Source organism: Nycticebus coucang, chromosome 1, assembly GCF_027406575.1.
Source record: "Nycticebus coucang isolate mNycCou1 chromosome 1, mNycCou1.pri, whole genome shotgun sequence".
NCBI lineage: Eukaryota > Metazoa > Chordata > Mammalia > Primates > Lorisidae > Nycticebus > Nycticebus coucang.
Window position 1 is genome coordinate 30,869,625 of NC_069780.1, and position 12,205 is coordinate 30,881,829.

General features: G+C 38.8%; 1 protein-coding gene across 2 annotated transcripts in view; it reads right to left on the minus strand.

The window, feature by feature from the left end:
- SLC9B1 (solute carrier family 9 member B1) overlaps window positions 1-12,205 on the minus strand; it is a 98,579-nt gene that overhangs the window by 37,093 nt on the left and 49,281 nt on the right. For both annotated transcript variants that reach the window (XM_053558768.1, XM_053558690.1), the window contains exons 5-8: window positions 10,214-10,384; window positions 7,475-7,617; window positions 6,284-6,411; window positions 3,856-4,031 (exon numbers count right to left, since the gene is read on the minus strand). In XM_053558768.1, the coding sequence (XP_053414743.1) occupies window positions 3,856-4,031; window positions 6,284-6,411; window positions 7,475-7,617; window positions 10,214-10,384 (618 nt within the window). The remainder of the gene's footprint in view (window positions 1-3,855; window positions 4,032-6,283; window positions 6,412-7,474; window positions 7,618-10,213; window positions 10,385-12,205) is intronic.

Genomic DNA, 12,205 nt, shown 5'->3' on the forward strand with positions numbered 1-12,205 from the left:
CAAATAGAACTGCAACACCTGCTATTTTCTTTTCTTTTAATTGTTTTACTTTTATTTACTTATGTTTTTATTAAATCATAGCTGTGTACATTAATGTGATCATGGGGCACCATACACTAGTTTCATAGACCGTTTGACACATTTTCATCACACTGGTTAACATAGCCTTCCTGGCATTTTCTTAGTTATTGTTCTAAGACATTTACATTCCACATTTACTAAGTTTCACATATACCCTTGTAGACGCACTGCAGGTGTAACCCCACCAATCCCCCTCCCTCTGCCCCCCTTCCCCCTCCTTTTCCCCCTTCCCCCTATTCTTAGGTTGTAACTGGGTTATAGCTTTCATGTGAAAGCCAAAATTAGTTTCATAATGTTTTCTGATTACCATTTGCCTGAAATATGGATGACCATCCTTTCACCCTGAGTCTATATTTATCTTTTAAGGTAAGATGTGACTCTTGTATGCAGCAAAAACTCAGATAGCCTGAGTTTTTGTATCCAGTCAGCTAACCTGTGCCTCTTTAAAGGACAGTTTAACCCATTCACATTAATGGAGAATATTGATAAGTCTAGTAAAATTTTGGGTATTGAGTTTTTGAAAGTCCAGTGGACATTTTTAATCCTTTCGCCACTGAAGAAGTTGGAGTTTGATCAAAAGTTTCTGAGTGAGTTTACTTTTGTGGTAGAGGATTGGGCTGGTCATTAGGGAGGATAGGTCTGAGAATATCCTGAAGAGCTGGTTTGGTTATGGCAAATTTCTTCCACATATGAATGTCATTAAAGTATTTAATTTCTCCATCAAAAATGAAACTCAGTTTAGCTGGATACAGGATCGGGGTTGAAAGTTATTTTGCTTTAGGAGATTAAAAGTTGATGACCACCCTTTTCTGGCTTGAAAAGTTTCAGCAGAGAGATCTGCAGTCATTCTAATATTCTTCCCTTTGTAGGCAATGGATTTCTTATGTCTGGCTGCTTTGAGAATTTTCTCCTTCATATTAACTTTAGTGAAGTTAATTATGATATGCCTGGGGGATGTCTTATTCGGATTGAGTTGTGCTGGGGTTCTGAAAGTGTTATCTGAATTTCAGAATCTCTTGGCATGTCTGGAAAATTCTCTTTCATAATTTCATGGAGAAGGGCCTCTGTGCCTTGCAAGGCCACTTCATCACTTTCAGGGATTACAATGAGGTGGATATTAGCCTTCTTCGAATTATCCCAGAGCTCTCTGAGAGAATGATCTGTTTTTGTTCTCCATTTCTCTTCCTCTTTGAGAGTTGGGAGCATTCAAAAGCTTTGTCTTCAATGTCAGAAATCCTTTCTTCTGCTTGCTCCATTCTGTTACTGAGGGACTCTACTGTATTTTTCGGATCTTTGAGGGCTGCAAATTCTTGCTTCAGTGCGTCAAAATCTTTGGTTTTGTCTTTAAATTCATTAAATTTTGAGACAACTTTTGAATTTCTCCTCAAATTTCTAATTCCGACTTTTGAATTGTTCCTCGAATTTCTAATTCCAAATTTTTTTCCATTCTATTAATCTTGTTTGCAATCCAAATTCGATTTCTGACATATTGGCCAGCTGTTTATGAATGGGATCTTCAGTTACATGTGCGATATCTTTCCTTGGTGGGGTTGATCTATTCTGGTTATTCATGTTACCAGAGTTTTTCCACTGATTCCACCCCATGATTATTTTACACCATTTGACTTTTTCCCTGGAGCTTTGTCAAGCACCCATACAGTGCTATGGCCTGAGAAACAGGGGACCGGTTTGGTGTGGTGGGGCTAAGTGGTTCTGTCTTATTTTCAGCTGGTCTCTGTCCGACCCTAGTGAAACAGTTACTCTGGGTTGAAGTCTCAGCTGTGGAGAAATACAAGCAATCACGTCACCCTGCCCCCAACAGGCAACAATTTGAAAAGGAAAACCAAACCTTCCTACAACCACACACCCAGGGCATCACTTGAATAGTCCTCGGGCTATTGGCTCAGTTCAAAAGGTCCAAATCAATTGTCTCAGTCAGCACCTGTCTTACTTAGGTAGGAGAGTTTAAAAGGTTTCTGGCAACTAGATTACAGGGGTCTGATGACAACTCAAATATGACTTGCTCCAGTGCTCCGTGAAGTCAGGAGGACCCACCCAGCAAATAAATTAGTCTGGGAAGGTTGATGCCTCCTTCCCCACCTTGCACCTCTGTCACACCCAGGCACTGATAGCCCCGCAGGGCTGTGACCCAGTTGCCTCCAGTGAGCAGATACTCCAGGGGTTTGCACCTGTCTGAATCACAAAGAAATCTATGTCTGCTCAGCCAGGCCGCTGCTGTATGCCTCTATCCAGCAGGGGGAGGTGAGGCCTGACAACCTTGGGCGCTTGATGGAGGCTGGGGATGTTCACTCAGTTCCAGCACCGCCCCTGACAGATGTTACTACAGAACAGAACAACTTTGCGGGAAGTTGTTTCTGTCCCTGCTCAATTTCCCTGCAGAAGAGAAGCTGTTTTGAGTTCCCAGAGCCTGTGCCTCTGGCCCTGTCTTTGCTCTTGCAGGTTTGTATTTGCAGCACAGTTAGGTGTCAGTTCTAGCTGCCTGCCTTCCTTTGTCTATAGGCTGACGATCCTCTGAGGGCTGGGTGCATCTTAGGCTCAGCAAAGCCGTCCTCTAGGTCAGCCCTGCCTTGGGAATTTCCCAGCTCTGAGCGTGTGTTTTCTAGTCCTCGCGCTCCACCCAGGCCAGTACCGCCTCAGGCAAACCCTTTACTCACAGGGCCTGCATTTAGTCCCAGATCTGTTAACGCGGTGGTTACCACCTAAGATGCCCGGCCTCCTCTGGTTGCCTAGGGAGACAGGGGGTGTGGCTTTGGAATATCTGGGGTGAGCCCTATTGTTGCCCCAAACGGTTGCTGCTCTGCGCCTTGGGTCACTGCTGCTCTGCGCCTTGGGTCACTGCTGCTCTGGCGTGGTTCCCTCTCAGCCGACCATCCTCTCCTCAGTTTCGTGCTGCAGAATCAGCACTGACCAGCTGCAGTCTAGGCCCCGTCCACACCTATCAAGAAATCACCCAAGAATCTGGACTCCTGGGGCACAAGCCTCTAGATCTCAGAGTGAGAGTGGAGGGGCGGGCTGGGAGCTCAGAATTGCACGCAGAGAATATATACAGTTTTACACAGTTTTATGCCTGGCAGGAGAATGCTGTGGCACCCTAGCAGGGGAGGTAGGTCCAGTTTTTAGAGGGTCTCTCCCATGGAGTGTAGTGGGAGGACCTTTGAACTCTGCTCATTTGTTTGTGGGACACTCTAAGCCGTTCTCATGCGGGTGGGGACTCCCGTCCGCTTGGTGATGGATTTTGTACCTTTTGTTTGTATCCTTGGGGGTCACAGCTCACCTCAGCAGGGTTGATATGCGTTCTTCAACCTTCTGTCTTGGTGCAGCTCTAATCCACCGGGTACTTGCTAAATTTCTGTCCTTTAACTTTCCTTCTGGACGGGAGCCTCTGTGGAAAGCTGGCTCAGTCAGCCATCTTGTCTCCCAGTCAGCTCTCTAGATCTTAACACTGGCCCACCAGGTGGCTCATGCGTGTAATCCTAGCACTCTGGGAGGCCAAGACCTGTTTTGTTTTTCTTAAATTGTAGTTGTCATTGTTGTTTAGCAGGTCGAGCTAGGTTCGAACCCGTCAGCCCTAGTGTATGTGGCTCATACCCTAACCACTGACCTACAGGTGCTGAGCCTAGAATAAACTTTTGATGAAGAATATAAAAATGTTAAACTGAAGAGTGTTGGTTAACAAATGAAGAAGCAAAGTCAGAAACCTTGTTTAAAGAACAAAAAACACCAAGAATGATGTGGTTGTTGTATTTTGTTTACCTGTTGAGAAGACTATGCTCATGCATGTATTAAATCCAGTGATAGCCACGATGTCATCAAAACTGCTAGCAGCCATCAGTAGGGTTGGAATGCCTTTTTCAATACCATATCCTTTTTCTTGCAAAAGCAGCATGGAAGGGACAACGACAGCAGGAGAGACAGCCCCTAGTACAAAACTGAAAGACAAGACTTTGAAAACCAATTTTAAAACATCCTATTAAATAGTGTTTTATTATAAACTTTACCACAAATATATTAACAATTTCAAATTTGAGTGAATGCCATTTTGTGGTGATAAAACTTTTCATGCATTCTTTAGTGCTGGCTAAAATTTTATAGAGATGTAGTTCAAAATGTTGGGCTGAACACATACTGCTTGTTTCCCTCCAGCCCTAAATCCTTTGAAGTGAGGGTGTAAAAATAATAGAAAAGTCCATCACTCAACCAGATAACAAAAAAGGATTCTCCAATGTGTAGGAAACTAGATGTGTAGGAGGAGGAGGAACCAAAATGTGTGTAAATAGAAATTGCTGCAAAAGATATGGTATAACTTCTTTCTAAAGGTGCTCCAAGTCAAGAAATGGCAGCTGCTAGGAGCAGGAGAGCCTTTTGGGGAAAACAAATGGCTGATTATTTGGATTTTCACTGTAAGAATAGCTAGACAAATTCCTACTTCTTGAGTAGATAAAAAAGGAATAGAGGTGTGTGCCCAAAAGACAACACAATGAGTATGGGCACTTAAGTTACAAAGGCAAATGAGAACATTTCTGGGGTGGCTGATGACATCCATGAGGAATGGGGACACTCTTGCTGAGAACACCTTTTGTTGGCATGTCTCATCCACACCTTTGCTCATCTCTCTACATTCCCTTTATAAAGGCTGAAGTATACCCTGCATGGAGATGCTGTTGGTGTTTCCATAGAACCCATTTACCAGGCCAGTGAAGAAATCATCCAGGTGCTGCCTGTAGGCTGCTGACCACCAGCACTGCTGACAAGTGCCTTACCTGGGAATGCTAGGCAGATTTTGCCCCCTTCTCCTCTATACTTCCTCCAGAAAGCTTCTACCAATGACTGACAGACATGTCTGAGAGTTTAGGTCATTTGCCTCTGGCTGGTTTAACCTCTGTGGTGCAGTTTACGTTCCATATTTCTCCATGGAATCATAAAAAGACTAGACTTTTCCAAAACCATATATGTATTTGTCTAGTTAAGTGGTTCTCAAACTTTTTTAAACAAAGTGAAACATTCTTTGATATATAATTAAGTAAAAATGCAAAATTATATTATTTTTTCTATCATTTCACATATTTTTAAAATAAATCCAGAATGTTATTTTTAAAAGTCTAAAAAGATAATATAAAACTTGTAAGAAGAGTTGTCACTTTGGGTAGGAATCTGGGCACTAGGATTTGAAGGCATAGTCAAAGGGCACATCACTTTTATCTATAAAGTTCTAATTTTTCAAAAGAAAAATGCATTTGGGTATTTTGTAAGAAAATTAATCTTAAAAATCCACTGGATTTGCTAGTATGTAGTGAGTGAACTTTACTAAGATTTCAATGGAATGGACAAGTCAAGACAAAAGTTAATGAATTAGGCTGGGTGTGGTGGCTCACGCCTGTAATCCCAGCACTCTGGAAGGATGAGACAGGAGGATTCCTTGAGCTCAAGAGTTTGAGACCAGCCTGAGAAGAGTGAGACTCCATCTCTACTGAAAATAGAAAAACTAGATGAGCATTGTGTGGATGCTTGTAGACCCAGCTACTCAGGAGGCTGGGACAAGAGGATCATTTGAGCCCAGGAGTTTGAGGTTGCTGTGAGGTGTGATGCCATAGCACTCTACCAAGGGCGAATGAGTGAGACTCCGCCTCAAAAAAGAAAAAAAGTGTTAATGAATTGAAAAATAAAAAGGAGTTAGGATCTAAAAATAAAGATTACAGACTCATTTTGAGGAATTTGGACATAGAGAAATGGATGGTGGTAAAGGTAGATGGGATGTTGGATTTAGGGGAAGAATTTTAGTTCATTATTTTTTTTTTAAAGGGGAGAGTTTATATTTTTATAACTGTATCTATGTAAAAGTTCTCTCATATACATATTAACTATCAGATGAAATTATATCCCTGTACAGTGTATGAGGACAAGGCCTTAGGTAGGTTAAAATATACAAATACGTTATAGAAGAGAAGGAATAAATTGATGAAGTGATTACCTTGGCATTATACATTCAGGGACTATGAATGTTTGTTAAGAATGATAGATTTGAAACATTGCTCTGCTTTTGATCAACTGGTTTCCAAAGTTTTTTAACATTGTGAAAATAATTTTAATGAAGAGCTTATCTACACAATATTCTAATTTAATAATTTTAAACTAAGCATCCTTAATTAAATACTTTCATAGGGAAAAATAAGAAAAAAATTACCCTAATAGAAATCCCCATTGCCAGGGAAATTTCATAATGAAGTGGGACCAAAAAGCAGCTGAACATGCCTCCATGAGGCACGGGCCCATAGACAACCTTAAACAAACTGCCTTCAATTGCTTCAAAGCCTGAAATATAAAAAAAGTCATATTTACAACTTACAATGGCTGACAAGAAAATTGTGTAAGTGAATATTGAAATAGATAGGTTTTTTTTTTGAGTAGGAAGCTTTTACTAAACTAAATATCATTTGACTAGGTTTTCCCACTGGACTTGAAACTCTTCTCATGGCTCATTTTGTATATCATCATAAGATTGGATTACAAACAATTTCACATTTTATAAATATTATTGAATTTTAATTACTTAAAAAGATCCATTTTTTGTGATTAAAGAAATATCTACCTATATCTACCTCCCTGGTTTTCCTAATAAATAGTATAATCACAGTATCCTATGAGTTTTTCCCATCAGTTAATTTTTTTAGAGATGAACTGTTTAACTTAATAATTATAAATTGTAAACACCAAAATGCTAAAAAAGAAACTCACTTAAAACTGCATAATTAATTTAAAAAGGCAGAACTTTTCAATTTTCTCATTCATTCACATTTTTCTACTGGAGAATATAATAAATTATCACTGACTATAATTATTTATATTTCCCTAAAACCCCTACATGTCCTACATTTGAATAGTCATTTTCTGAAAACCCAAGTATATATATGGTCCTTGGATTCTAATATTTTAAGAAATAATTTAAAAGGTTAAATTATACATTAATGCAAAGATAATCAGGAACATACTTCTGTGGAGAAAAAGTCATGAAAACATATTACTGAACTTCTTAATACTCCTAGAAGACAAAGAAAAGCCTTTTATAGGGTAAAAAAATAAAGAGTTCTCCCTAGAAGAGCTGCCCAAATATACAAGTGCTACATAAGGGACATTTATCTCTATGCAGGTAATTAAAGATCTCTAAGAAAGACTTGACAGCCCAGTGGGTTCTTTTCATATTATGACTAGAAATAGAAACTAAAGTACAAATATTTCTGCAAAGTCTTTCTTCTTTATCTTAGTTTTGCTTACAGACTCCACTTGGAAGAGCTGTACAAAATTTTCCCTCTTTTTGATCTTCCCTCAGCCTTTAATATTTGAAATAACTTCTCTCAAGTGATAACTGTAAATCTACCTGTGGATCGAGTCCAAGCCCAGCTCGTATTAGGATAATGGTAAGGGCAGTGTTTCTTAAAGTTGAAGACAATGTGTTATGAATATGGACGTGCTTGCTGATGGATGGAACATTCCTAATAACAAAACCAGCCATTAACATCCCTTGAAAGAAAGAAAATAAAGAGATCTGATTCAGTTCATTTTTTTCAAGACAGAAAACATTTAATTTCCACCTCTTTCAACATATTATATCTCTTGCTTTGGTGAAAGGCAGCTTACGTACAAGTATCGGAGACAGCATGAATAAAAGGACAGAGATAAGAAAAAATATATCTAACTAGGGTTCCTCTAATAATTTAGTATTGCCAGAACACATAGGGCAAGGATGGGAATGGGTGAATGAGCTGGAGGAGACAGGTCATGGAAAGCTCACCATCCCCTTTGGCAGAGTAGGGCACTAGGGAAAGGTTTTAGGCAGGAAGGGAAGTTGTGAGTCTTGTAGTTTCTATGTGAGAGCTCTAGAGAATAAGGGATAAAATTGGAGACAGAGATCAGTTAGAAGATTCTGCCATACTTCACAAAATGTTGGAAACAAACAGTCTCGCCTTCAGCTAAAGGGAAAGTTTTGGAGAGGAGAGAAAATATTCAGTGAAAACTTATAAGGTGCTATAAGAACATAATGAACATAGAAGGAATGTTAGAGATAAGATGCAGAGATTATCTCTACTGACAGTGTCCTGAGTGTTTAGATGTGTTGAGTACAGTAAGTCCTCATTTAACATCTGCAATAGGCTTTTGGAAACTGCAATGTTAAGCAAAATGGTGTATAACAAAACCAATTTTTCAACAGTCTAACTGATACCAGTAAGAGTTATTTCTACAACATATTTCTGAACACGTAAATATCACAAACTTCCAAATAAAGTCCCAAACATTTGTGCTATTAACTACTGAAATAAATATGAACTATACATACATTTAAGAAAGATTAATAAAAGTAAGAAAGATAATTATCCAATTTTTGGTGAATCAATGAGTGACAGTGGTCATAGTGGTGCTGGTTTAAATCAAGGAATATATGTTTGCAAGATGAAAATTGTTAGGCACACTTTCTCCCACTATGCAGTTCAAGAATAATCACAAATATGGCAGGCTCACTGAGCACTTTCCTACTTCATTGTTTATTGTCGTGCATTTGAATAATTATTGCACTCTTTATAAACTTTTATTTTACAAAAAATTTGTATTCATTCCTTCATTTTCCAACCCACTTATTCTAGTTGAGTGCTGCAGGTTGCTGGAGCCTATCCTGACAGCTCAGGGTTCAAATGGGAAACTCCCTTAGGGATGCCATTGACCACAGGGCACACTCACACACACACCCACATTCACTCAGACAAGGACAAGATCGACATGCTGAATCACCTAATGTGCACATCTTTGGGATGAAGGAGGAAACTGGAGTACCTGGAGAAAACCTGTTAGCAGACATGAGGAGAATGGACAAACTCCACACAGATAGTAGCCAACATTGGGAATTATTTTTTTCTCATCAATATTATAAGGAAACAACCTTGAATAAAACAACATTATTTGAGGACCTGCTATATGTAGAAGATATGAAATTTTTCCATTAATTTTCATCTGTCTAGCTGGAGAGTTGTAGAACAATGGTGATGAGGCAATAGGTATAATACTGGTAAAGCAGATGATGCCTCCATATACACACTGCAGAGATGCCCAAACAGCTTACTCAAAAATCATATGACCTTTTAGTGCCCTAGTCACTATAATGTTTGAATCTCATAATTGTATTCCAGTTTAGGTTATCTACACCAAAATTCAGTCTTTTAAAAATTTTTTTCTTCTATAATACATTCAAAATTAAGTAAAAAAACTTATTAAATGATAAAGCCACAAGAATCATACAGAAAGGATATTAAAATTATTTTAAAAATCTATTTTGGAGGGTGGTGCCTGTGGCTCGGTGAGTAGGGTGCCAGCCTCATATACAGAGGGTGGCGGGTTTGAACCCAGCCCCGGCTAAACTGCAACAAAAAAATAGCCGGGCGTTGTAGCAGGTGCCTGTAGCCCCAGCTACTTGGGAGGCTGAGGCAAGAGAATTGCCTAAGCCCAAGAGCTGGAGGTTGCTGTGAGCTGTGATGCCACAGCACTCTACTGGGGGTGACAAAGTGAGACTCTGTCTCAAAAAAAAAAAAAAAATATATATATATATGAAAAAAACCTGATGGCTCACACCTGTAATCCTAGCACTCCTGGACGCTGAAGCTGAGGCAGGTGGATAGCCTGAGCTCAGGAGTTCAAGAACAGCCCGAGCAAGACTGAGACCCCCATCTCTAAAAAACAGCTGGGTGTGGTGATAAGTGCCTGTAGTCCCAGCTACCTGGGAGGCTGAGGCAAGAGGATAGCTCAAGCCCAAGAGTTTGAAGTTGCTGTGAGCTATGATGTCATGGCATTCTACCAAAAGTGACAAAGTGAGACTCTGTCACAAAACAAAAAAAACCTGAGTAGAGGGGTGTGTGTACGTATGTGGGTGTGTGTAGAGAGAGACAGAGAATAAATACATCTATAAGGGAGCTACACACACACATATATACATATAGTAATTACATATATATAAAAGCTATATAGATCATATTACACTTGAGATATTTCTGAATTATATACAGTGCAAATAGAAAATGTTAAAATTTACATATAACAATAACAAAGAAGGAGAGCTAATTAATACACTTACCAAGAAGAGGTGGAAGTGGAGGCACTGCAGGTATTCTAATGAATTCCAAAAGTTTCCCCCCAATTATGGAACTATAAAAAATAATTAACAGTCCAAATAAATTTCCACCAGGGAGAACTTCAGAGCCTGACAATGACCAGATTAGACACCATATCATAAAGAGTATAACTCCTGAAATATAAGAAAAGCATACATCTATACATCTATATAGACATAGATGTATACAAACAAAAGTTGAATTTTATTTTATTCAATATGTTATTAGCCAGTTTCTTATAATGATACATGGTGTAGACTAATACTGCTTACCAGTATGATAGAAAAGATATCTGCTTAACATATATTCAAAGACCCTGTCAATTTATGGGATATGTTTTAATAAACAAACTACGTGAACATATGTGAATTATTTAAAGTCCTGAATATTTCTTATAATACTTAACACATTTAAAATGTCATGACAGGGCGGCGCCTGTGGCTCAGTAGGTAGGGCGCCGGCCCCATACACCGAGGGTGGCGGGTTCAAACCCGGCCCTGGCCAAACTGCAACCAAAAAATAGCCAGGCATTGTGGCGGGCGCCTGTAGTCCCAGCTACTCGGGAGGCTGAGGCAAGAGAATCGCTTAAGCCCAGGAGTTGGAGGTTGCTGTGAGCTGTGTGTGGCCACGGCACTCTACTGAGGGCCATAAAGTGAGACTCTGTCTCTACAAAAAAAAAAAAAAGAAAGAAAAAAAAATGTCATGACAGTATGATGAGATTTACTTTATTCATATTTTAAAATAGCCTTTCTTTAAGAATAAGAGGATGACTGGCTATGATAAGTATTCTCAACTTTATTAAAGATTACAGTGGCAGGGGACCAAATCTTTTAATGGGAACAGACTAAATCTTTGAATTGAAAGGATAATTCAGTTGATATTTGGTATAAATGTATTAGAGGAGGTAAGGGCTGAAAAAAAAATGAACCTGGAGTTTGTTGGAATGAGTACAAAGTATCTAAGGTTATATACAGGAAGTAAAGGTGGACAGAAGGAGAAAGTTAGGAGATATCTTGTTGCTGGAATAGATACAAAGGCTTTACAGGAGAATCCTTAGATTTCTGTAAAGGACAGACAGCTACATGATAAATTTCCACGGGCCCATTAAATAGCTACCTTCATTTGCCATGAATTGTATTAGGTCATTAAAAATGCAATGTCCAATTTCAAGTCAAAAGTTTAGTTTACTGTAGGAATTCTAGAAAATGTTGGAAAACCCTTATAAATATTGGCCTTGACCAAGAATTGAGAAGAAGACCCCAAACACAATCACAGAAGCCACAAAAATTGACAAATAGGACTTGATTACATTAAGAGGCTTCTCTGCACAGCCAAGGAAACAATCTATAAAGTGAACAGACAACTTACACAATGGGAGAAACTATTTGAATGGCATACATCCAATAAAGGATTGATATACAGAATCTATAAATAACTCAAACAAATTAACAACAAAAATCAAACAATCCCATGAAAAAGCGAACAAAAGACATGAACAGAAGCCATTGAAAAGAAAACAGACTAAAGGCCAATAAACATGTGAAAAAATGTTCAACAGGTCTAATCATTAGGGAAATGTAAATCAAAGCCATAGTAAGATATAACCTAACTCCAGTGAGAATGCTGTTTTTCAAAAACTCTCAAAACAATAGATGCTGGAATGTAGAGAGAAAGGAACACTTCTACACTGTTGGTGGTACTGTGAACTAGCACAACCTCTACAAAAAATAGTATGGAAATGCCTAACAGAACTAAAAAGTAGACCTATCATATGATCCAGAAATTCACCCAAAGAAAAAAGTCATTCCAAAAACACTTGCACTGCCATGTTTATTGCAACACAGTCCACAATTGTGAAGATGTAGAATTAACCCAAGAGCCCGAATTCATGAGTGGATTAATAAAATGTAGTATGTAGTATATGTATACTATGCAATGATACTCAGCCATAAAAA